The following is a 25,810-nucleotide window of genomic DNA, read 5'->3' as shown; positions in this document are numbered from 1 at the left end:
TCAACATCTGCCTAATCAATAACTGTCTATAAAGCATCTAATTACTGCTTATCTATTTCTTGAACATTGATTAGATTAACATTATTCTCCTTGTAGGTATGCCCCGTATGTGCGGTGAAAGTGAGCTCTGATATAGTTGCTCATATAACACCTCAACATGCAAATATGTTCAAGATATCATTTTTTATCAACCATCATTATAATTTATGTGATTTCCTTCAATGTATTGTGTTTCATTCATTCCTTAACAATGACAACGCGAAAAAGAAAATCAAGAAGACATCGAACCAGAGTTTGCCTGAACGGTACTGCTTCATTCATCCTCAGATTGGTTTTCTTACGTGTTTGGATATTCTCACAATCTCACTCTCTGATGGTTCTTGTATTGGCTGAATTTTATAGGAGTGTTGAGAAAAAGTGGCTTTCGGCAGAGCATCACAGAGAAAAGTTAAAACAGAGCGAGTTTGTTCAAGGGATTTTTCAGCTCCATGATTCTTGATGATGATTTATAAAGGAAGAGAAGATATAACTTGTCTATAATTATTAGATCATTCAACTGTTGGAACAAATTTAATGGAGTTATTGTTTATTTTTTAACAAGTGATCATCTGGTGGGATAACCAGAATAATGTTAGAGAGCTTTGTGTTGAAGAGTCAAGAGATACGTGAATAATAAGTATTATTTATCTTATTGAACACGTATTTTCTTTAACGAACACTTGATTTGTTTTTTCAAAAAGAAAAACACTTGATTTGTCTGTAGACTGTAAGAAAACATCATAAATGTACGTATTTGATCATATGTCTACACTGAGTTATGTTCTTGATATCTTTAAGTATATTTTCGGTTTATTCTAGTATTTTGCTATGGGGTTTGTATGTATACAAGCTCTTAGTACTATAATTCATAGTGCGCAGACAATTTATTTTGAAAATAAAATATTTAGGACATCAACAAGTTCTTTGCAGGGCTTTACTTCACCCTTTTGGTTGGGACCAACATTTAATACTAAGGTTAGATAGTAGGAGCCGCGCGAACGCAGGCTCCTTCTGCCACAAATAATGACGCAGGCTCTCCCACTTGGGGAGACCTTAAGCTAAGCGCCCCTCCTCAGTGCAATGGAGGTCACTAGCCTAGGCCACTCGTCTTCTTGATCACGAGTTGACCCCGTCCAGGTAAGTAATTTGCTAGTTATCCCCCCCTTCTCTTCTTATACTCTGGTTAGCGAGTCCTTCTTATCAAATGTAAGCGATGTGGGACAAGTTATATTATATACATCTCTCACTCGTAGGCTTTAAACGGCGAAGATTCTTTCATGCTACACACAACAGGACGGATTCTAAAGGCCTGGTTAAATGTTTGAAGCCCTTTTCTTGTTACATTTCTCGATACGTACCATTTGGACTTATCCCTCCCATGCAATATTTTTGCTCCTATTTTGTTTCGTATTGTGGATCGAATGCTGTCGTCGATCAAAAAATTAAACGCCGCTGTGTTTTGTGATCTTTAATTAAATACTAGATCTTGTGCGGTGATTATTTTTCATTTTTATACATATAAATATTTTATTTACACAAATTAGTGGTATATAATTTTAACATTTACCATATTACTAATAGTTTAATTTAATATTTTTAAAACCAACAATTTTTATAGTTTGCATGCAACTATTTAATTTATTGTTTCAAATTATTATAATTAGTAATATCTCTATTACTAAAACATGAACACTAATTAAAACCTTACATTATATGATATTTACAATAAATTTTGTTCAATTTAACATTAAATTAAATATTAATTTCTTTGTGATTATACTTGTATCTTAGGATTTGGTCATACATATATGTTGATCGAATCATTTGTATGAATTTAATCTTTAACTGAATAACCTATATTAAGTAATGTAATTTATAAACCATCCACTTCATTTAAATTATTAAACCGAAAATTGTAATGCATTGTGTTTGTTTTTGTTCTTTTAAACATGAATTTTATCTTTATTATCTTTTTTTTGGAGGTTTCTTATGTTGTCTACTGTTGATTTAGATTTTTCTACCCTAAAACTCTTGGATTGTTTACAATGAAATTTTCTATGTTAAACTTTTAGTTGCAATTCATCATCTATCATACATCATGTTATATAATTAACACTTAAACCTATAACTAAGTTTGATAATATACACACTGAAAATAAAATATTCACATGAAATGTATTTTTCAATCATTCATTTTTCATTTATGTTAATGACATAAATTGGTACAATACCTAGTGCACTTTCAAATATCCAGCTCCAATTTTGCTCTTATTTTGTTTCGTATTGCGGATCAATACCTATTGCACTTTCAAATAAATTGATACAATAACTAGATTTTGATCCGCGTTTCGAAAACGCGAGTTTTCTTGAATTATAATTAAAATTTGATATAAATTAGAATTTTGAGATTGTACATTATTATGTTACAAAATCTGTATAAATTTTGTTTAAAATTATATAATTTATGAATTAATTTATTTGAGATTTCGTATAAACATTCTTATGTAACTTCTCTTAGGTCTGGGCATTTTATTCAGATTAAAAAAACTCAACCAAAACCGACCCGGAAATATAGATTTGGTTTGAGTCTCAGTCCAAGGCAAAATACTATTGTTTTTTTTTGTGTCCTGTGGGTCTTGGTTTGGTTCTATATCCTACCGAAGACCCGATCGGGTATTCAAAGTACCTGGAACATTTTGTGTTTATTAGGTATATTAGGTAATTTGAGTATTGCATATATATATATTGGCATTACAAATATTCTTTTAAACTTCAAATTAGAGGTTTCAGTTATAGTTTTGAATTCAGGTAAAATTTCAAAAAATTAAAATATATTACAAATATTCTGATAACATTGCAGAACTTGAGAGTACTTCCTTTTTGCGTTTGTCCGAAAAAGAAGTACAAATCTTTTTTTTTTTCAAATTCACTCATTAATTTCAAAAAAAAATTAATATTAGTTATTGAACGGGCTTTATTGAAATAAGTAACTAAGATTTTAACATAAAAGAACGTGTTTATTGAAATTTAAGCTAAAATTAATATAAATCAAATGTTTAACAAATAAAATAAACATATTATTTATATAATTTTCAATTATCTACAATCTTTAATGTTTTGTGATTATTTTTGTGAAGTTATATTTTTAGTGGGGTCAAAAAAAAATTTATGGGGTCAATACAAATTTTCTTATAAAAAAAGGATTAAAACAAAAATGTTTTGTAATACACCTCCTTCATTGCCTCCGCCCTTGGAGGGAAGAGAGTTTTCACTCAGACTCAGGCTGGTTTTTCAAGTGAAAAAGATGACTTCTGTAATTACCAACATTTAAGACTGATAATAGATGGTAGGAGCCGCGCGAACGCAGGCTCCCTCTGCCACAAATAATGACGCAGGCTCTCCCACTTGGGGAGACCTTAAGCTAAGCGCCCCTCCTTAGTGCAATGGAGGTCACTAGCCTAGGCCACTTGTCTTCTTGATCACGAGTCGACCCCGTCCAGGTAAGTGATTCGCTTGTTCGCTCCCCTTCTCTTCTTATACTCTGCTTAGCGAGTACTTCCCTTTTAACGTAACCGATGTGGGACAATTTACACATCTCTCAGACTCTCACAAGCTTTACAAGGCAAAAAGCCTAGTTAAGTGTTTGAAGCCATTTTCTGGATACGCACCACTCGGACTTATTCCATATACAGTTTTTTTGCTCATATTTTGCTTCGTGTTGTGGATCAAATGTTATGTTCAATCAACAAAACGCCACATATTACTTTGTTTTTGTGATCTTTAATGAATTTTAGCTGATCCCAACGTTCCTAACTAACTACCTAAAGCTCTTGAGATCTGAATTTTCTTTGTTTGTAAGAATATAAGTTGCAGATTTGCTCTGAAGATTCTTGTCTTAACAGGATTTTTAAAGGAATGTTGGAAAGCAGTGTCTTTTCAGCAGAGGATAAAACAGAGAAGAGTTGAAACAGAGCCGCCGAGTTCATTCAAATGATATTCAGTTCCACTATTTCTTGATGGCGATTTATAAAGGAAAAACATGTTGGTAACTTTTGTATGAGTGTTAGATCATTCAGCGATTGATTCTCATGTAACGGAGCTGGCATGAAAATAAACAGAACAATGTTAAAGAGCTAAGTAAAGTACCAAAAATGACAGTCAGGATGAGCATTGATCGATTATTGATGGTAGGGTGGTTTCACTAAACAGTCATGGTCGTGTTGCTTATTCACTCTTGAGATTTGCTTATACAAACTTTATTTCTTACCAATGTCATTATCTTAACAATCTTCAAACTAAGACTACATTCCAAGACCTAATACCACTGCTGAAACCTTAAACAATAATCAGCAAGAACACTAACTAACCAACAAACCTGAAGAGTCAATATTATGGAGACATTTGAAACTAATTACATGGATAATTATGAGTAAAGCCATAGTAGTTTGTTCATCTTTGTAACTGTTCTTGAGTTTGGTTGTTTGTGGTGGATGGTGAAGATTTGATGGCTTCAGAGGGTGGAACCATCCCCCACTTGCCTTCAGCCTCCGTCGGTTCTATCACCTTTACTGACCCATCATTCAAACCGACCGCAAACTGGTTTGGCTCTTGCGGGTGAGCTGCCACAACTAAAGGGGACAAGCCTTGGTTCCTATAATAACAGAGAGTTAATATAGAGACAAGCTTATAAACACTTACATTGACTTAGAACTAAGAATCTAATGAAATGCTAGATAAACATTTACCCTTGAGGCAAGTAGGCGGATGGAGAGATACGACATCTTAATCTAAGAGTGTCTGCGTCGAACACTCCAATGTTACCATCGCGGAAAGTGGTGTAGATCAACTGGCTGTTACACGCATACACTGCTGAAGATATAGGAGCAGACAACGAGTCTTGAGGAATCCACTGAGACATGGAAACAAGAAAACATAAGCCACTACAAAATTAAGAACTTAGGGTGTGTATGATCTTGCATTTCTAATCTCATACGCACCTGTCGGATGCATTCCATCTTGGAAGCATCAAATATCGCTAGTTGTGTCTCGTGGACTGCCAGGATACGGATCTGATCCACATGGAACTGTACACGCGTGTCTCCATTGGCGGCGGCTTTTCCTGCTGGCATTTGTATTGCAACTGATTTTCTCTTCTCCCATGTGTCAATGCTCCAAAAGCATATCTAAGAGAAGACAACAACAACAAGAGTTAGCATCCTTCTAAAATTAGATAATCGAACAGAGAAAATCGAGCAAGGAAAAGGCACAAAATATTCCAGCAATTTTTTTATGCAACAACAAGACGCAGGCATAACGCACCTGTGCATCAGCACCAGATGAAACCAAGATATTGAGTGTTGTAGAAAATGCTAAGCCGGTGATGCGTTTCTGGTGACCCTTTAGCTTTGATTTGACCTGATGAAACACAGATGCAAGTGAAGTGAGCTCGTGCATATAGTTTCAGGGCAACATTTAGCAGGGGAAGAATTAAAATGTGAAGCTATAACAACCACTTCCCAGATAAATGGTCAAAATTTCCCTCGTCATAGATCACAAAACTACGTAACTGGCAATGGTTAGAGAACTACTACTATCGGCTACACTTACCTCATCGACTCTGACATTGTAGATGTGAATCGTGGAGTCCTCCATACCAATGGCAATGATGTTGTTGTCCTGAGGATGGAACGCCAAAAATGTTGAAGCCGGTGGAGGTTGCATGAATGTTGTCATCACCTATAAGGCCAACAGATATTTTAAAATATTAGAACCACCAAAGGAGTTTTATAGTACGAACGTGAGAACATTTTCAGCTAGAGCTTGTGGTTTTAGTGCCTCTATTTCCAAGTTCATATATACCTTAAAAGTCATCATGTTGAACAACGAGACTTTTCCTCCAGCAGCCGACATGACATATGAGTCGTTCTTAGAGAGAGCGATGCACGGGTTAGACTCTTCAAGGTTTACACCAGAGACATCGTTGGCCATGAGAAGACCACTGTTTGGTTGCCATTGCTGAGGAACAACAGCAGTAGTTGCCTGCATAATAAATGGTACTTAGATATAGCCGTACACAGCACGCATTGAGCTCTAACTCTCTTTTATGCTTACCTTTCCACTAGGGTTCTGCTCATTGCGAACCCACTTCCACAGCCTCTGAATACCGTTCAAACCTAGTGCCAAGATTCCAGCGCCGGAATTAGTATACAGAAGCCGCACAACCTGCTTTGCCACGCAACAGGAGAAACATAAGCCTAAGTTTTTTTTTTAAATTACAAAACAAATTTCTAGTCGAAGTTAATTAGGCAAACCTTTGTGGAAGAACCAGCGGTATCGGGTAAAGTAGCCTGGCGACACTGGGCAGGGTCCACTATTTCAGCTAATTGCCAAGGTCTTGGTTTGTCTGTTGAGTCGTCTATTATTCTTGGCTTCGAGGCATCAACTCCATTCTTGAGGATTTGCCACAACAAAAAAAGATTAGCAACTATCCTTACACATATAAGAAAACTGAAATGCTATTAGCCATGATTTTAAGCAAATGTAATCCAATTTCATTTTCTAGTGATAAATTTAGAACAGAATAATAATGATTTATAAAAATGGCTAGAAACATAACATTTAATGGTTAATTTACCAGCATTGGTGAGGGTCTAACAGGAGAGCCTCGTTCAATTTTACAGTTAACAGACGCAACAGGAGCACCAGGAACCTAACAGAATACCAAAATGTGTAAACCGAGAGGGCTTGCTAAAACAGGGGATGTTAATAAAGAAAATTATACTACAAAGTTGAGAAACATTACAGCTTTGGTTAAGGAAGAATCGACTGGATTCCTCATAGTTTCAAAAGCAGAAGCTTCCATGGCTCTCATAGATCGGAAACCAGCTGTGTTTGCTAGGATCTTAAATCCGTTATCTGCCGTAGAAACGGCTAGAAGATTACCTTCCCTGTTAAATCTCACGCGAGGAAGAGCCTGAAGATGAGATAAGTTAGTATCCAAATCTAAAAAGATCGCCTAAGCAACAAGCCGTGGGAGAAAAAAAAAAGAATCTGTGAGACTAACCGGAAGTCCACCCTCCGCATCAGTGCTAGTCAGAACATTGATATTGTCCATATCCCAGAACTTGATTTGCCCATCTTCACCAACAGCCAGAAAGTGGTTCTTGGAGGTATCAAACTGAACCACACCAGCCAACTTTTTATGAAACCCAAGATACGTCCTTTTAATTGATCCTTCACTTTCATTCCATTCAACTAGGAAAAAGTCTCCATCTTTACTCGTTCCACAAGAGAACAATCTGAAGAAGAATATACACCACAATATCAGAAAGAACTAAAGCAGAGCAATGAAAAATGTATTCTGAAACAGATCAATTGAGTGGTACTAAATCAGCAAACGATGCACGACATTTGGGAGAGAGAAAAATGAGTATTTAGAGGAACTAGAAAATCAGAGAGACAACTCAGTACCTTCAGGAATAAATAAATCTCAGTGACGAACTTTAACATTTTAGGTACTACGTACGAAAAATAAAGAACGATTGACAAGCGAGTTTAAAGGATTGGAAGATGAACTTTTTATAAAATTCAGATCGTACCTAGACCCATCAGCGCTGTAAAGCATCGTAGTACACCATTTACCAGGAGCATCATAATCAACTCTGGAACCCATATTGTCATAAAGCCAGGCCTTTATCTTCCCATCTATGGCCGTTGAAAATATGAACTGAAATCCAAATAAGAATAGAAGTCAATAGGCAGGATCTTCTAAAGGAAATATGTCATCTACTTTTAGTGTTCTTTAAGCAGATGATAGATGATAGAATGCCACACCTGAATGTTCTCTTTGTGATGAGGACAAATGGAATACACAGGAGTTTCATGACCTTCAAAGGTAAAATGCTTTCGACCTTGAACATCCCATACCTGTTCCACATATATCAAGTTAGACAGGTGCAGTAGATATGTCTAGCAGTGAAATCCTGTGATTCATTTACTCACCTTGATTAGCTTATCATCTCCGCAAGTAACTACACATAGCTGTCTGTTCGGAATAGCGAAAGCCAAGTCGTTCACAGCACCCATATGGGCATCGATCTGTGAGAACAAAAAGAGATATAATTTCATGAGATATAATTACATAGCATTCCTTATCGTACGGAATATGATCTAACGTATGCTCACCTCAGCATGCTGGCGAAGATCGTTAGGTCCAGAGAAAGCATACAAGTGAACAAGATGTTTCGAATAGGCAACCCCTGCACAAGAAGAGACTGAGACAAGAGACTAACTAAAATCAAAGAATGCACGAAGGGAAGCTTACCAATGAAATTTCCATCTGGACTCCATGCAACACGGGTGACAGAAATTGGTGTTTCCTTAGCTATCAAAGCCTGAGTGAGTCCCAAAAAACGGTAAGTATAAGATTCTCGGACAACAAATAGTTTGCTGATACATTTTGTCTCCATCAACTATCAGTTCTCAAAGAAATATTTTTTTTTTTAAATCAAGCCTTTTAGATCAAACACATAAACTACAAAATTCTTAGCTGTAAGACAAACCTGAAACTGATTTGTGCAGTTAGTCATATCCCATACTTTGAATGGGCTTGTAACCAGCTTCTCTCGAACAGCCAGTTCCCACAATGTGATTTCTCCCGTCGCAGATCCGACTAATGGAACACAAATGGCATTCAGAATACGAAAAAGTAACTGAAATATAACTTCAAATCGAGTTTAGAATTTGCATTCTAAGTTTCTAACCACCATACCAAGAAGTAACGTATTTTGCATAGGGTGAAACTCCATGCTTGTCACAGTAGATCCTTGATGCAACGCTAGAGCCACCTTTAACGGCAAGTCTTCCGGCGACCATAGAGCTTGTTGCCTAGGAGCAGGATATGTCACCTGAAAACGAATAATGCTTAGAATATTTTGAGAAAAATGCAAGAATCGTACAAATAGCTTTCCAGAAAGAAAAAAATTATATTACCTCCTCCACAGATGGGGCAGGGCGGAGACGCTTCATTAGTTCATGATCCGGATTCTGATAATCTACTATACCTGGAGTTGCTGGTGGCGTTCTTGGTCGCTTCAAGATTGCCACTTTTTGTAAGAAAGGTAATTAGTCTTAGAAGGATATAAAACAGGTATTTACTGATAAGTACAGAACCAAAAAAAATGTAGAATACTGTCACAAACTAACCTTGATTCATAGGTAGAGGCATAGGCGCAGGTGTAACAACGGCAGCTTGGACAGCAGAAGCACCAGAGGCAGCAGCCATCCAACTAGCTAAAGCGCCAGCATTAGCAGCAGCAACAGCACCACCAGGAGGAAAGGGCTACATTAATACAGATTTACTCAACTATTAAATTTTTGTACGATTCAGAAACATGAATAAAGGAGTCAAACGTTGAGGTTTCTTACACCATGAGCTCCAAGTGGCGGAAAAGCTGTTGGCTTTGTTAAAGTTGTAACAGGCTGATTGACTGATGAAGGTGCCAGAGGACCATTGGGAACTGCGCATGTGTGGTCTGTGAATAGAGTTTTAATATCTGGGTTTGGCCTCGGATTTTTGCAAAGCTGGTGCTGCCAATTAAGACTGCAAGAGAACATGTGCACGATGAATCCAGCAACATATTCTATGGTCGTGAGGAGAAGAAGAAAAAGAAAAAGAAACACACCTTTGATTAATGAGAGTTCGCAGTCTCGAAGATCTTAGTGCAGGGAACGTCAATTTGTCACGAAAAAGAGGATTTGCTTCGATTAGTTTTTTAACTTCTGATAGCATTACGGTCCGAGCTGTTTTAGTGTCTCCGTATTTGGAAAGCTGGTCATTTTCCCTGCAGAATCAAATTGTTTAATATCATTAGATGTCAGATTCACATTCCTATTGATATCAGTTGATAAAAAAGGATCTTGAACTCTACATGAACAGACACTAATCAATCACATTCTCATAGTTTCAAAAATTCATCTTCCATCACAAGAGAAATGTATAGACTAAGTATCGTACCTGAAGTTCTGTAAAGTTAAAAGCTGAGTAATCTCTTTGTAGAGATCCTCGTTGAAAGTGGAGAAGACTCTCAAGTCCTGCACCAGTATCTCAACTGCTTTGGCCTTGTCTTGCCTGGAGAAAGAGACATGGAGATGACATCACACTCTGAAAATACACACACAACAAGATATAATCCGCAGGAAATTACCGATCAAGCGCCTCGAGATACTTCTGCTTCCTAATTTCGAAGAAAATCTTCATGGAGTATCTGTTATCATCAACCTTGGTAAACCCAGACAAGTACTTCTCCACTTCATTCCACTCTCCAGCGAGAACTTTTTCGTCGAAATACTTTGTATTGAAGAAGAACCCTGACTCTTTCTCAAGCCTGTAAACAATAATTACAAACATATGAACAACAAACCATCAACTCAAGAAAGGCTAATAAAACAACAAAATCATAAGAAAATTAAAATTAAATTTCACTGATTGAAATACAAATAATTCAAACAAGTCTAGGCGGAGCCTAAGCAGCAAATCGAGCCTAAATTAGACCTATTTTTTCAAAAAAATCGGTTTAGGCACCGCCTAAACCATAGCCTATTTAAAAAACGGTAAACCATTCCCCGGAGAGAGAATATAAAAGCTCCGGTGGCCACGCGCGTGAAAATCTTGTATGGTGCAGATTCGAATCCTGGTCCCTTAGGGATCCAACCACCCGAGCACAGACGCAGATTCGAACTCGGGTCCCTTAGGGCCATATAAAACGCCTAATTACCGCCTAGCAATTTCTTAAACACTGATTCAAACTACATAACCATCATCCATGTATATAACAATAACAAATGTTTTATTTAAATAATTACATAATTATATCACGAAACTGCACTTCTAATAAATCTCACAAACAGAGTAATCAAACACAGAGACGGCGAAATAATAATTTTGGAATTTTCAATTGAACTTCTTCTAGACTAACCTGTGCACAGACTCGTTGAATTTCTCTTCCTCTAGAAATTGCAGAATCAGAAACACCAGCTCTCGGCTTAGCGATGACATTCTCCGAAGCTCCGAATCTCAAATCTAACGTCAAAAATCACAAAATTAAACGATGAAAAATACACGATTACGTACGAATCGGAGCTCGAAGATCTACACGAGCTAGACGAAATCACGATTCGAGAATTTCTAGGGTTTTGAAGAGCTGCGTGGAGAGAAACAATGGAGAGAATAAATAATGGAGAGAGAGAGAGAGAGAGAAACTTGACCTCGCTTTCTTGGACGCGTTCTTCTTTCGAGAGAGCAGGTCTTACCGACTTATCAGATATAAGCGGAGCAATCTTCGGTGATACGAGAGTTTGCTTATAATATAGGTGGAGTAGGATATCACGTAATGAGGTGATAAGGGGGATTGGAGATTAAGTGGCGGATTCGAAAACAAAATTCAAATAGTGTGAATATGCCGTGCACACGTCCAGTCTGGTGGTCCCCACGTTTTTCTCTCTCTTGTGATGTCGCTCTCTCACCTCTTGTTGTTTGGCTTTTCTCATTTTCTCCTAATCACCCCTTTTTTATCGCGTTATATATTAACTCCGACAACGTGTCAGTTACACGGTGGACTATTCAACATATCACAAGTCACATCGACAAATAATAATTTTTTTTTTGCAAATAATAATATTCTTACAAAAACATTTATTTTTATTTTTTTATAAACACATTACGGACTTTTTTTTTTTGAAACTCTTGTTTTTCTTTCTCTCTAATAGTTGTTTTTGAGAGTTTTGAGTAAAATACACATTACGGACTTCACTAGAACAAAAAGCGAATAAAGGATGGGTATTGTTACATGGCAAGGCAGCCATAGAACCGATTGGCTCACCACTTGAGGCAGAAGCTGAAGCCTTACGTATGGCCATCTCCCGCATCAAAAGACTAGTCTTCAACTCAGTAACATTTTGTGGTGACTCAGCTTGAGCTCTACAAACAACTTCCACAATACAAAGAGCTTCCTATGATTAAAAAAAGAAAACCAATGAGTTTGTCATGCCCAACATACATGGAAGACACTGGTAATCTTACCAATGGAAGAAAAGCTAGCTTCCGCTTTCAAAAAAGTCCCTAGATCTTGTAATTCTCATGCTGATAACTTAGAGCTAGAGAAGGTAGAATGAAAAACTTAAGCTATGTGGTTAGCTGGAATCTTTTATAAAACTTTTATGTTATTATGAATATAAATTAATAATTAAAACCGGAGCTTCTAAAGGGTTCACGGCTGTGATTTCTGCCACCTGGGTTCGAAACCCGGCCACTGGAGAATTTACATGCGGGACCCCCAACACCCGAGACCGAAGACCGTTAATGGTGAGCCACATGGTGACGTCCTAGCAGCGTCCTTACTCACTTCGGTCTCTAGTCTGAAACACCACGGTGGGACCATGACACTCGGTTATCAAAAAGAAAATGAATATAAATTAAATGGTCGACAAAAAAAAATGATACCAATGAAAACAAATTAGCTACAGGATAATGTTTTCAAACAACTTTATTCATAAGTAACTATTGATAAGTTGTATACTTTTAAGAAAGTAGGATTTTCTTGATTTATTTTTTGTTCCAAAATAATAGATTTTCTAGAATTTTAAGATATTTTTAGTAGTTAATATTGTTAAGTTGTACTCCCTCCGTTCCATTAAGATTGACTTTTTAGAAAAAAAAAGTTTGTTTCACAAAGATGTATTTTTTGTGTTTTCTATGAAAAAATTGTAAACTTCAAGAAAATTAGTTGACTTTATTGAATTAATATTGGTTAAAAGTTATTGAAAATTGAAAATTACAGAAAACAATACATTTATTATGGTAATTTAATGTGCTTTCTTAATATGTGTGAAAACACTAAAAAATCTATCTTATGGAATGGAGAGAGTATATTTTTAAGAAATATTAATTGAAAATATTTAAATTGGTTAAATATTATTGATTGATAATTATTGGGAAATGTATAATAAAATAAACGATAAATTTAATTGTAAACATTCATTGCTCCCTTCATATCACTTTAAGTGGTGTTTAAGGATTTTTATTTTGTTTCATAATAAGTGATATTATCACTATTCTAGATAAAATTTAATGTCATTTAAAATTTGTGACCAATTACAAAATATTATGTTTTTTTTTCTCTTATTGGTTAAACTATTTTTATTTAATACGTAACTAAAATAAACTATATAAAAATTTGTATTTTCTTAATCTTTATGAAAAAACCTTAAACATCAATTAAAATGATACAAATGAAGTATATTCTTAACATGCGTGAATATTCTAAAGAAAAAACTTTTTTTAGAAACGGAAAGAGTATATATTTGGTTTCAGGTATATACATTTTAGGGCATCTCCAACCCTACTCTAAAACCCACTCCAAACTCCATTTTGCAGTAAAATCATCTCCAACCCCACTTCAAAACTCACTCCAAAATAAAGTAATAGATATGATTACTCCAAAATGAAGTAACAGGTATGATTACTCCAAATATGGAGTAACTCATTACACCAAAATGGAGTTGAACTTTTTTATTTATAAAATGGTCCTCCATATTTAAATATTTTCGTTTTTAATAAAATATTATTATAAATAAATATATAAATATTATTTTACTATATATATTATAAAAATTACTGTTAATATTTCTTAATTATAGAAATATCCATCTAATGAACTATTTTATGCAACAAAATATATATAATATAAAACATAAAAGACCATACATATAAAACATAAAATTGATAAGCACCATACAAAAGATATATAATATTAAACATAAAAGATCATACATATGAAAATTGACTATTTTGCAAATAGTATAAATGAAAGATGATATTACTAATTTTTTAATAACACAAAACATAATATATTAAAAAATTATATTTTGGAGTAAGAAATGGAATAATACATTGGAGCAAAATTCAACTTCATTTTGAAGTTACTCTATTTTGGAGTAGAAAATGGAATAATACATTGGGGAAGAGCGTTGTAAAAACCTCGTGTAGTACACGTAACATCTCTTTATCGACCAGACCTTTTAGCCAAATTTTCGTAGCTTTGGTCGTATAACACAATACATTTAGACCATTGTAGGAAAAAGACTCAATACATTTAGACCATTGTAGGAAAAAGACTTATAGCAAACTTGTAAACACATCTAGCGTTTTTCTTGGCTGCCTTTGATATTTCTGAGAGTTGCCGTATATGTATTGTGTTCTTCATTTTTTTTGACATCATATGTAGTGTGTTCTCTAATATGTTGAATTAGGATAAAAAGATGATGTTGTTTCCCGAAGTTGACCATATAAATTAGAATTCAGTTATATATAAGTAAGATTTTTCTTGTTGATGTATCAATTTAATTATGTTTATTTATTATAGTTACTGAGAAATGACGAACATTATTTTTATTGTTTAAAAAATTTCTATCTGGAATGTTTTTTCAAAAAAAAGATCGTGAATTCTTATAAAAATGTAAAGATCTGAATTACAGAATCATATTTATAGTTTTATGTCCAAAGGCGTATCTTAATATATTTTTTCCAGTAATTATGTCTTTGCTAGAGAGAAAAATGAACAATTATAATTAGAATTTTATCGTTCATCATTTACAAATTATATGTGTCGAATATCAGTTAATCTTTTTCTTAGTAGAAATCATGTGCATTGTACGTTTATAAGAAAATTCTCAAAATCACATAAAAATAAAATAATTTTCTACATTTTTAGTCTTTATATTCTTTAAACTGGGTGCATATGGGTGGGACAAGCCCATATCTAAATCTAGACTCAGCCCAAACAATTAAGATCTATGAGACGAGAAAACAATTAAAAGGTGTAACATAAAATGTTTTGAGAAGTTGACCAAAATATGTTTTGAGAACGGTTGAATTCTGAAAATGACGATGAAATTTTATTATTATACATAGTAAACTAAAAATATCATGTGTGTTTAATAACATATCTCTCTATGTAAGAATTTCTTAAAATATATCTTTACCCGCCATCCTGCACATCCATTGCCACCAATAAAAACATGTCAACATGCTACATACATACACATTATTACATATATACAATGATACATGAATTATATATACCGGGGGATTACATGTGCTTTATGACATTTGGAACCAACACAATCATGAATGCATTTGATTTTAACGTCGAGAGAAAACATTTGGCACGAGGAAACACAACTATCATAACAAGCTTCATATGTTTCACTCATCGCTGGTAATGGTATCATCGTCAATGCAATGATCATAATCATCAACATGCACATACACTTCTTTTCCATCTTTTGTTTTTTGGTCTTGTGTGTATCTATCTATGCTTGTCTCTTTTTGATGCCTCTAATCGCTACTAACAATCCCTATTTATAGCTGTATAAGCTTTATTATTTGAAACATGTTGTTAGATTTGACTCTTTATATATTGATCAACGGAAATTAAATTGGTTCCGATTTTGATCTTGATCAGCAATGTAGTATTATAACTATTCCACATTTAGTAAAGCTATTATTATTTCTTGCTGTATATTAGATTAATTTGACTAACACAAATCTACTTATATAATATTTTATACTTCTACACACCTAAAAAATCTGTAACTAATAATGTTGGGATTATAATATTTTCTTAATTTATAGAGATTAATTTATAAGAAGTTTCCTTTTTTATATTTCTATAGTTTAGAATAAAAAAAATTATCAAACAAAAATAGTTGATTCCAATGTTTATATATTCATTGAAATTATAAATTCAACTTTTCATATCATTTTATTATATTTATTTATGTATATGAGATATGTAGCATACAATTTAAATGTATTTTAGATATAATTTTATTAAATACTATCAAAATATTATGAAACTTAGAAAACATAGAAGTAAATTTCATTATGAATATAAAACAGACAATACAATGTATTATTTGCATTCTTATAAACTGTACTAGATATAGGAATTATTAATTAAAATTTAATGGTATTATATATTTACATGAGATTTTCTAAAAAATATCATTTTATTATTTTATTGATTTGTGTTATATTTTAAAACCGGCCTCAATTATATGAAATCATCTAAAATCATTAATTTATAGAGTTTTATTGTACAATGTTATTGAAAACCAATCCCAAACCAAAATTAATATAGCAAATTCACTCAAAACTAGTATCGGTCTCAAATTAGTTTAAATTCCGACCAATCTAAACACCTATAAAATTGCCATGTTTCACTTTGATTATTTTTCCAATCTTGGGAAAATAAGTACGAAATATGACAATGTAGATTCATCTTTTCAAAAAAAAAAAAAGACAATGTAAATTCACATCATCTGAAACATCAAAATATGTGCTTTCATGACTCCGCTTGATAATATGAAAGATTTAGTTTGTTGTTTGTCATAGTCACTACTTCACGACCAGACAATGGCAGAGAGAAATATAATTATATATGTTGATGGACTTATTAAAATTGGTCTATAGTTATGTGCTTTTGATGGAATTAGATTAAAAATGTATCATAAAATTGGCTTAAGCATCTTTATGTCGAGTGTCATGTGAAGTACATTATAGAGAACTCAGTAGTTCTCAAGAAACTAGTACTGAATTTGAGAGGTTCCATGATGGAACAAGGTGTCGTGTCTATATATGGATCTCCTTGCATTACCCAGACGATTTAGCACTTGCCGAATCATATTTTGTTGACCCATTGTTCTTGCCCTTTGACCAAGGTTTTTACCAAGGGCATTTTCTTGCTACTACCCGCAAACGCAATACAGCTTCTGCAATAGGTAGTGGTTGTTGACATTTTGCAACAATCACTCAAATCACTCTAAACCGCGTCAAACCGTTCTAAATCTCTTAAATTCAAAAACTGGTTCTACCTAGTGTTTGCGGGAAGATGATTTTTTAAAAAACAATATAAATACAAAAAAAAATTAAATTGAAATAATAGAAATGCTAAAATATATCTATTATATTCTAATTTTTATTATAAATTTTATAAATATAATTTTATAAATATAATTTTAACATTTATTATAATATTATGATGTTTAATATTTTTATAATTATATAAAATGTAAATATAGTTAATTTATTATTTAACAACCGTTGTATTTGATGCTTAACCAGTCATAAGTATCCCGCAAATACACTAATTTCTAACCACATAATCACTCGTTCAAATCTCTTAAAACCGCAACCACCCGCATTCACAAACCAGTCATGCTCCTAGTCGGTACCAACATAATCAGGTGGTTTCATATTTATTGGAGAAATTTTGAAAAATACATATACATGATATTTTAATTTGAAAACTACATTTTTTTTTTTGAAAACGACACTCTTATATATGTAAACTGACTAAATTTTCTAATCTGAATATTTAAAATTATTGTAATATATTTTGGTTTTCATAATTTTCTTAAATTTTAAACTAACAAACTCAATAACAATAAAATTATTTATTTTGGATATAATATTATTAACCTCTACATAATATCTTATTAAATCTTATACCTAAACAGTATTTTATAAAACTCATTATACTAAATTTTCATTTGCAATAAGAAGATTAATAGACATGACAAACAGTGACAAGTTGAAATGAATTATACTAAATTTCCATGAACACCTTTAGGATGTAATATCTATTATATGGTTGCCCGCGAATTTGTAGATATAAATATTTTATTAAAATATATATTATGTATACAATGTCATAATTTTGATTGATAATTAGAAACATTAAAAAATATAAATTTTTACTTCAGATAGTTTGAAAATAAGTCGTAAAATTTTCATAAATTTGATGTAAAAATAACTGATGAATATTTAGTAATAACAAATGCTTGTGAAATTATATATGTAATTATCACATCAACTTCTCCAACACATATTATGCATCTTCTTCGGGCTCTTCTTGTTTTTCTCGTCATCATTTTATTCCTTTTTATTAAATTTTACTAATGTTTTCCTAATTTTTACATATTTTTTACCAAATATTTATTTCTCCCTCTAAATAATAATACAAAACATACAATCAATGAACCAAAAATTCATCTTAGAATTATTTTCAATCATAACATTACCTTATTCAACATATTATTTGGCTTAAATACAAAACATTTTTTAAAAACTAAAAAATAAGATATATATTTCAAACTTAAAATTTCGAATAGAGTATTTTTCGAGTTATCTCTATTATTGTTGTCTCTTCTCCTAAAATCATAGAATATCTTGTGCTTCACTATGTTTTCCATGGCTTGTTTGATATATTTGGAAAGTAAAAAATAATAAAGTTTTCCACAATAAGGAAGTTATAGCGACCGACATTCTTCAATTAGCAGAACTAGAAACAAAAAGTTGAACAACGCAATGGAGGAAGAAAAAGATGAGGAATGTATCGTTTCAGAAGACAACTCAACGTCTCACAAGTCAGATCTGCAAATAATAATATTCTACAAAATTTTGTTTTAATTATTTTGTTATTCTCTATCCTAAAATGATAATAACAAAAGAAATTAATTACAAAATTATATTTTCAAACAACATTGATAATAACTAACTAGTTAAACAATATATATTTAGTTTCAGGTATATACACATTTATGAGCATTGTAAGGAAGTCTTGTAGTGCATATCAGTAAGTAACATCTCCTTAATGAAATATTTATAGCTTAGGATGTATAATATATACATTCAGATAATTCTAAGAAAAAAAAGACAAATAGCAAACATGTATATATTTACCGAGGTTTTCTCAACTGTCTTTGAAATTTATGAGGGTTGTCGTATGCAGTGTGCTCTTAAGAATGTTGAATTGTGGATAGAAGATGAAGTTGTTAATTAATACCCGAAGTTAACCATATAAATTAGAATCCAGATACACAAAATAAGTTTTTCCGTGTTGTATAAAGCATGTTAGTGGGCCGGTAGGCCAAAATTAAGAGAGGCATACGTTCGCACGTATGAGCGCGGCAAGGGAGATTCCTTAGCAATTAAGCGGAAGCTTTTGATTTTAACAGAGTTCCTTTTCCCCTTCTTTAAAATGTTATACCGACAATTTTTTTTATTTGTTTTTTTGTTCAGTCAAAGAAAGAAAAAGAGCAAAAATGAGCGTTTGGTTTGGGAGAGGTTTCCTCTTTAACTCTAGCCTTCTGGAAACTTTGATTTTCGCAGCTAAGGTTTACACAGACTTCAAACCTTTGTCCGAAGATCTCGCATCAACTTTGGAGAGATTAATTCCTCTGTCGGAAGAGATAGAATCTTTCCAAGGGAAACTAGACTTTGCCTATGGGGATCTCAAGGAACTTGTTGATACTCTCTTTCGAGCTCGTGAAGTGGTTAGCACCTGTATAGAAGGCGTCTCTTGGTTCCAGAAACCTATCCTCACAAGAGAGATTCAGCGAATCGTTAATGATTTGCTAAAGTTCTCTCGGACTGAGCTACAGTTTCTTCAGTTCAGGACCCTGGACGATGGTGGTTTATGTAAGAGAATTGATGGCTTCAGTGTTCCTGTTTATACGGATCTTTGTTCTGTTCCCCTGCCTGATAAGGATCTCCTTGGATTTGATTACCCCTTGATGGAGCTTAAGAAGAAGCTCCTTGATGATTCCGTGGGTAGTCTTGTTGTGTGCGCTCCTCCCGGTTGCGGCAAGACCACTCTCGTTGCTCAGCTTTGCCACGACCAAGAAATCAAAGGTATAAGTGCCTAGGCATATAAACCGAACCGAAAAACTAAACTGATGTTCAAAAATAACTGAATGGTTCTCATATCTTTGAAACCAAACTAACCGGAAAATCAAATAAGTATACGAATATCTAAAATATAGTTTATCAACCTAAAATATTAATTATTTTTAACTTTAAAAATACCAAATATTTTATAAATATTATTTATAAACCAAACTACCCAAGTATTGAATTATCCAAATATTTTTATTCAAAATATTAAAATCTAACTATCCAAAAGGCCGAATTAATTATCCAAATATTTTTATCCGGAATGTATTAATTTATCGGAATTACATGATCTTTGATTCGAGAAAACTGAAAAAGAAAATCTAATTTTCTTCGAAAAACCGAAACCGAAATTTATCGGATATTAGTTAGTTCTTAACACTGTTACTTGAACTGAGTCGAAAGATAAAATAACCGAGTTGAAATCGAACTAAATTTTATAAATAACTGAATGGTTCCTATATCTATCAAAACGAAAAACCAAAATTTAAAAAAAAAACTAACCGGAATCGAATCAAAATCCGAAAGTCAAGGCCTAGGTATAACTTGTTAAGTGTTTTTTTTTTACACACTGTTCAAAGTGTTTCCATTGGCAGGAGTGTTCAAACATATCTTCTATTGGGTTACTTCAAGAACCCCTAACTTGAGGGTCATGGTACAGCATCTACTTCTGCACAACGGTTTCAAAGATCTTACATTCACCAACGATTCTCAAGCAGCTAACTGCTTAAGAAAACTGCTAGAGGAACTTAAAGGAAATGGTGGTATATTGCTGGTGTTTGATGATGTGTTTGCTGGAGCAGAATCCTTGCTTAAGACGTTTCAGATTAACCTACAAGATTATAAGATTTTGGTCACTTCTCAGTTTGAGTTTGCCAGTTGTGGTCCCACTTATCATCTGAAACCTTTGGAACATCAAGATGCCAAGAACCTTCTCATTCAGCTTGCATCACCACTGCCTCATCACACAAATCCATATGAGTTTGAAGATCTTCTTCAAAAGGTATTAGTTTCTGATTCTAGCTCATGTCTGTGGAAACACTAATCCATCTTTTTTGTAGACGTTGAAACGTTGCAATGGACTCCCGCTTGTGATTGAAGTAGTTGGTGTTTCCCTTAAAGGACGAGGTCTACATTTATGGAAAGACCAAGTCGAAAGCTGGTCTGAAGGGAAAACAATTCTAGAACGTCTGCAGCCTAGCTTCGATGCCCTGAAACCTCATCTTAAAGAGTGTTTCATGGACATGGGCTCGTTTCTTGAGGACCAAAAGATATGTGCTTCGGTAATAATTGACTTATGGGTGGAACTATACGGTACTAGTAGTAGTAGTAGTATTGTGTACATGAAGTACCTCAATGACCTTGCTTCCCAGAACCTGCTTAAACTTATTCCTCTCGGGTATGTTTATTTAAGGAATAAGTTTATTTATATGTCAACATTTTTTCTTTGCTACCTTCTTATACCATGTACCACTTTGATGAACTTGTTTATGTACTACTTACCAGGAAAAATGAGCAGGAAGATGGATTCTACAATGGGATCTTAGTCACTCAACATGATGTCCTGAGGGAGCTGGCTATCCATCAAAGCCGATTGGAATCAATCTTGGAAACAAAAAGACTCCATTTGAAGATCATAAAGAACATATTTCCAGACTGGTATTCGAATCTAAGGCAGCCTATTAATGCTCGTCTCTTGTCTATCTCCACAGGTAATCTTTCAGGGTCCTCTTTTTTTTTTGTTCCTAACAATATAACTTGGACTTTCTGTTGTGAACAAGCGCCCATTAACTTTGAAAAAAGCAAAAAAAGAGGTTAAGAAAAACAAAATATGATCGAGTCATATACCCGTTTAGAATTTGTATATTGATTATGTGAATTAATATTTACAATCCCTTAAACTTACATTTATACTACCCAAAATACTATATTCCTTTTCTCTTTAAAAAACATCTTTCGTCCTGCCAGACGAATTTGACTTCTTATTGGTGCATAGAGATTTAAATCATTTTTAGAGTTTAACACTTTCTCTACTGTTTCTAGAGGTATGACTTTCTTACATACTATGTTTGATCTTTCTATTTTGGTTACAGATGATTTGTTCTCATCGAGTTGGGTTGAAATGGATTGCCCCAACGTTGAGGCTTTAATATCAAATATTTCTTCATCAGACTATGCATTACCAAGCTTCATTGTTGGAATGAAGAAGCTAAAGGTTTTGACCATCACAAACCACGGTGTTTCCCTTGCAAAAATAACAAACTTCTCCTGTCTCAGCTCATTACCAAACCTGAAACGTATCAGATTGGAGAAAGCTTCAGTCACTTTGCTGGACCTTCCCCAATTGCGACTCGGCAGTCTCCAGAAGATATCTTTTGTTATGTGTAGTTTCCATGAGGTTTTCTATGAATGTGTAGATATCGATATCTCTAAAGCTCTTCCTAGCTTACAGGAGATTGAGATAGACTATTGCTACGACCTCGATGAGGTGCCGTATTGGGTATCTCAAGTTGTTTCGTTGAAGAAACTTAGCGTCACGAACTGTTACAAGCTTTCTAGACTTCCAAATGATATAGACAACTTGAGTAAACTAGAGGTGTTGAGGCTGGCTTCTTGTTTTAATCTCTGCGAGCTGCCTGAAACGACTAGCGAACTCAGAAATTTGCGGTTTCTGGATATTTCTGATTGCACGGGGTTGAGAAAGCTGCCTCTAGAGATTGGGAAGCTGCAGAAGAAGTTGAAGAAGATCTCGATGAGGAAATGTTGGAGATGCGAATTGCCTGGTTCAGTGGTAAATCTAGAGAATCTGGAGCTGATATGACATGAAACTGAATTGGTGTGACGTACATCATTGTAGAGAACTCAGTAGTTCTCAAGAAACTTTGTTCTGAATATGTGTTTTTCCATGCTGGAACACAACTTCATGCTTAGTATGGTTGTATAGTCATGGGCTTCATATGCCCATGGGCTTTTTTTCCCTAGCTAGTACATTATTATACACCGTTTCCACACGTGACACGTTCTTATTGCTACGGTGGGTGCACAAACACGGAAAATCCACCACCACACAAGTGAATTATTTGTCAATTGTCGACAACACGTGTTGACCGTAGAATGTAAACTTTTATCCAAAGGTTTGGGCTCGCGTGTGGACCCCGTGAAGACCTAACTCATCATGTGGTTGGTTCTCGACTAGGTTCGGTTGCCGAAATTTGAACTTCCCTTTCGAAATGGGAAGAATTCACTCTAAAAGTCTTCTACTGTAGTGGTGAGTCTATGTTTCTCTCGTCACGTGTGCATGCATAGCTCCTCATATGACTCATTACCACGTATGTTCTTATTTTAGATCTAGTGGGTAGACGTTTTAGTTTTTTTTTGCTTAAATGGAAAAACGTTTTAGTTCTACAAATCGAATATCTTCTGGTCTATTTTAGTATGTTACTGTTTTCAAATACACAGCACACTAGAGAAAAGAAACATAAAGTTATATATATAAATAATAGATTACAATAGCCATGTTCTTTTCATAACCGCTGCGATTAGCGGTAGGAGCAAAAAATAACACTTCGGCGGAGTCAGGATTAACGATTTTGAAAACAAATTTAATTATTGAAGCTTGCTGCAACGACTGACAAAGGGAAAGATGCGGCCACTGATATTTCTAGCGTTAGACTTAGTTAATGATTCTTGCCACTGTTACTGATAATGTAAGTTCATGTTGTCTCACCGGCGTTGCATTTCCGATGGCAAAAGTGTAATTGGTCGTCAGCGTTAGCGAACAGAACATAACGAACGTTTATTCTTGTGGTTTGAATTTAAATATCCTCTTCTCAACAAAAAAATAAATAAATAAATAAATATCCAACCTGGCTGTGCTTACCATAAAACTTCATAAGTTTTGCTTCTCAAGTCCAAAAATAATTAAAAAAATTTACCAAAACAATAATAAAAATAAATGAAAACAGAGAAAAAGATTTTGCACAGATTGTTGCCGACATATTGGGGATTCATCCAACGAACCAATACAGAAAATCAGTGTTTGTTGTTTTCTTATGCGTGATGGGTCCCGCCCAAAAGACTACCGTCACAAGCGGTCAGACACAGTCCCCGTAAATTGGGTCCCACTGACTGTTCCCTCGACCAATGTGAAACTCGAAGGTTCGTGTCCAGTTTCGTCACGGCGTCTGATTATTGCGACCTGACATGCTACGGTTATCGATCCGGTTCACTGGCTGTAAACTGATTACTTAAAATATCTAGATCGAACCGGAATACGGTCAATGTTTAGAATGCATAAGCTAGCGAATCGAACCAGACCAATCATCCCTTTTATCGTGAGCTGTTTATTTCGTATAGTACACACAGGATCTCAATCGATCTCTATTTATTATTTACATATGCATGCACCTATATAATTCTTTTTTTTTTAAATTAAAGTTTTTTATTAGTTTTTACTTTTTACATATATCATATATGGACCATACTCACATGTCATTGTTTATAGTACACATTATAAAAACTGTTTATTCATACTTTAAAATGCTTATGTTAAACGTGTATAGCTACGACGTACGTACTTTATATGTATTTTGAATGCTCAACTTGTGTTTCTTTTTCAATATACATTTGGTCTTCCAAGAATATTTTCTCAATAGAAGATATGACTAGCTAACTACACATGTAACGTGCATGATGAAATTAAATTCATGAAGATAGATTTTCTAACATTTTCACGCATATTAAAAAATACATTAAATCACTATAATAAATGTATTAGTTTTTGCAATTTTTAATTTTTAATAACTTTTAACCAATAGTATTTCAATAAAAGCAATTAATTCTTTTGAAGTTTATAGATTTTCATTGAAAACATAAAATATCTATTTTTGTGAAACAATTTTTTTTCTAAAATATCTACAGTATCTTTATGAAACAGAGAGAATACTACTAAACCAGTATATTATTGTTATCTTATTTCATCGTGAACTGAACTGTATTAAGCATTTGTGCCTTTCAATTTGATATCTTATGCGTAAATAAAATAGAGGATTTTAAACTAGAACATTTCTTATACTGATGCGTCATATACATTCGGTAAACAGCAAAAAAACATAGAAACATTTTGAAATGGAATTATACGAACGTTTACGTAGGGCTGATCAAAATAATCGAATCCAAAAAAACGAACCCAATCCAAAAAATTAATAACGGATCCGAATTAAAATTTATTAAATATCCAAACGAGTTCAAAATTTTGGTATTTAGAGAACCGAAATCGAATCCGATCTGAACCAAAATATTTTGGGTACCCGAATGCACCGTAGCCTATTGGTTAAGGTTTAAAGGCTTCTACACCCAGGTCTGAGGTTCAAATCCCAGACTATGCAATTTATTGCAGATTACAGGAAATTCATGCTTCAAGTCCCGGAGAAAGCAGTTTATTAAACAATTATGCCAGACTACAGAGGAAAGGCTTGCAAGGGATCTTCAACATGGTGCAAGTAAATCTGGCCAGGCGTGGATCTTCATAGGACGGCTCAGGTGATGCAGTTAGGCGTAGATCTTCATAAGGCAGGTAGTATTGTCGGTTGTCGAATCGTCTATGTAATCTTTCCTATATCATAATTGTAAGATCGTAATAAATCAGCGTTAAAAAAAAATATTAATTATTTTTATATTTAATGTATATTAAAAACCATCCAAAATATGTAAGATATTTTTAAGTTGTCTAAAATACTTGAAAATACATACAAATAGTCAAAAGTAAATGTCTAAAATAACTAAAATATACTCAAAACACCAAAAATACTTAAAATATCTATTGATTCTCTATCAAAATATTCAAACCAAACTAATTTATATGTTAAACTTAGGTATTTTGACATATGTTATTCAAATTTATATGCAATATATTATTTTATTTATAGATTTTAAGAAATTTAAAGTATATAATGAATTTTAAATTTTTTAAATTTTAAA

At 33.6% G+C, this 25,810-nt stretch overlaps 2 protein-coding genes, 1 long non-coding RNA gene and 2 other non-coding genes across 5 annotated transcripts; 1 reads left to right on the top strand and 4 right to left on the bottom strand.

Moving 5' to 3' along the window:
- Window positions 1-1,022: 1,022 nt before the first annotated feature.
- Window positions 1,023-1,184, bottom strand: LOC117132338. Its single transcript, XR_004455888.1, has one exon. It is a non-coding gene; the product is annotated as a U1 spliceosomal RNA (small nuclear RNA).
- A 2,201-nt stretch (window positions 1,185-3,385) lies between these two features.
- LOC117132342 lies at window positions 3,386-3,547 on the bottom strand. Its single transcript, XR_004455892.1, has one exon. It is a non-coding gene; the product is annotated as a U1 spliceosomal RNA (small nuclear RNA).
- Window positions 3,548-4,235: 688 nt separating this feature from the next.
- Window positions 4,236-11,277, bottom strand: LOC103854682 (topless-related protein 3). The gene is made up of 25 exons (XM_009131645.3): window positions 11,016-11,277; window positions 10,245-10,424; window positions 10,055-10,168; window positions 9,723-9,881; window positions 9,466-9,640; window positions 9,244-9,379; window positions 9,031-9,143; window positions 8,810-8,945; window positions 8,601-8,710; window positions 8,363-8,432; window positions 8,224-8,297; window positions 8,041-8,136; window positions 7,873-7,965; window positions 7,638-7,765; window positions 7,103-7,337; window positions 6,842-7,012; window positions 6,674-6,748; window positions 6,351-6,488; window positions 6,151-6,261; window positions 5,899-6,078; window positions 5,647-5,775; window positions 5,359-5,454; window positions 5,037-5,222; window positions 4,785-4,948; window positions 4,236-4,690 (listed from the first exon to the last, which is right to left on the bottom strand). The coding sequence occupies exons 1-25, from the start codon at window positions 11,093-11,095 to the stop codon at window positions 4,489-4,491; spliced, it is 3,351 nt and encodes a 1,116-aa protein (XP_009129893.1). The 5' UTR covers window positions 11,096-11,277; the 3' UTR covers window positions 4,236-4,488.
- A 3,055-nt stretch (window positions 11,278-14,332) lies between these two features.
- LOC117131812 lies at window positions 14,333-15,320 on the bottom strand. Its single transcript, XR_004455210.1, has 2 exons — window positions 15,179-15,320; window positions 14,333-15,086 (listed from the first exon to the last, which is right to left on the bottom strand). It is a non-coding gene; the product is annotated as an uncharacterized LOC117131812 (long non-coding RNA).
- Window positions 15,321-18,970: 3,650 nt separating this feature from the next.
- Window positions 18,971-22,842, top strand: LOC103854681 (probable disease resistance protein At5g66900). The gene is made up of 5 exons (XM_009131644.3): window positions 18,971-19,792; window positions 20,428-20,834; window positions 20,893-21,230; window positions 21,338-21,543; window positions 21,925-22,842. The coding sequence occupies exons 1-5, from the start codon at window positions 19,204-19,206 to the stop codon at window positions 22,650-22,652; spliced, it is 2,268 nt and encodes a 755-aa protein (XP_009129892.1). The 5' UTR covers window positions 18,971-19,203; the 3' UTR covers window positions 22,653-22,842.
- Window positions 22,843-25,810: the final 2,968 nt, after the last annotated feature.

This window comes from Brassica rapa, chromosome A02, assembly GCF_000309985.2.
Source record: "Brassica rapa cultivar Chiifu-401-42 chromosome A02, CAAS_Brap_v3.01, whole genome shotgun sequence".
NCBI classification, from domain to species: domain Eukaryota; kingdom Viridiplantae; phylum Streptophyta; class Magnoliopsida; order Brassicales; family Brassicaceae; genus Brassica; species Brassica rapa.
Note: the sequence above shows the minus strand (reverse complement) of the source record. Positions and strands in the feature narration are given on the sequence as shown.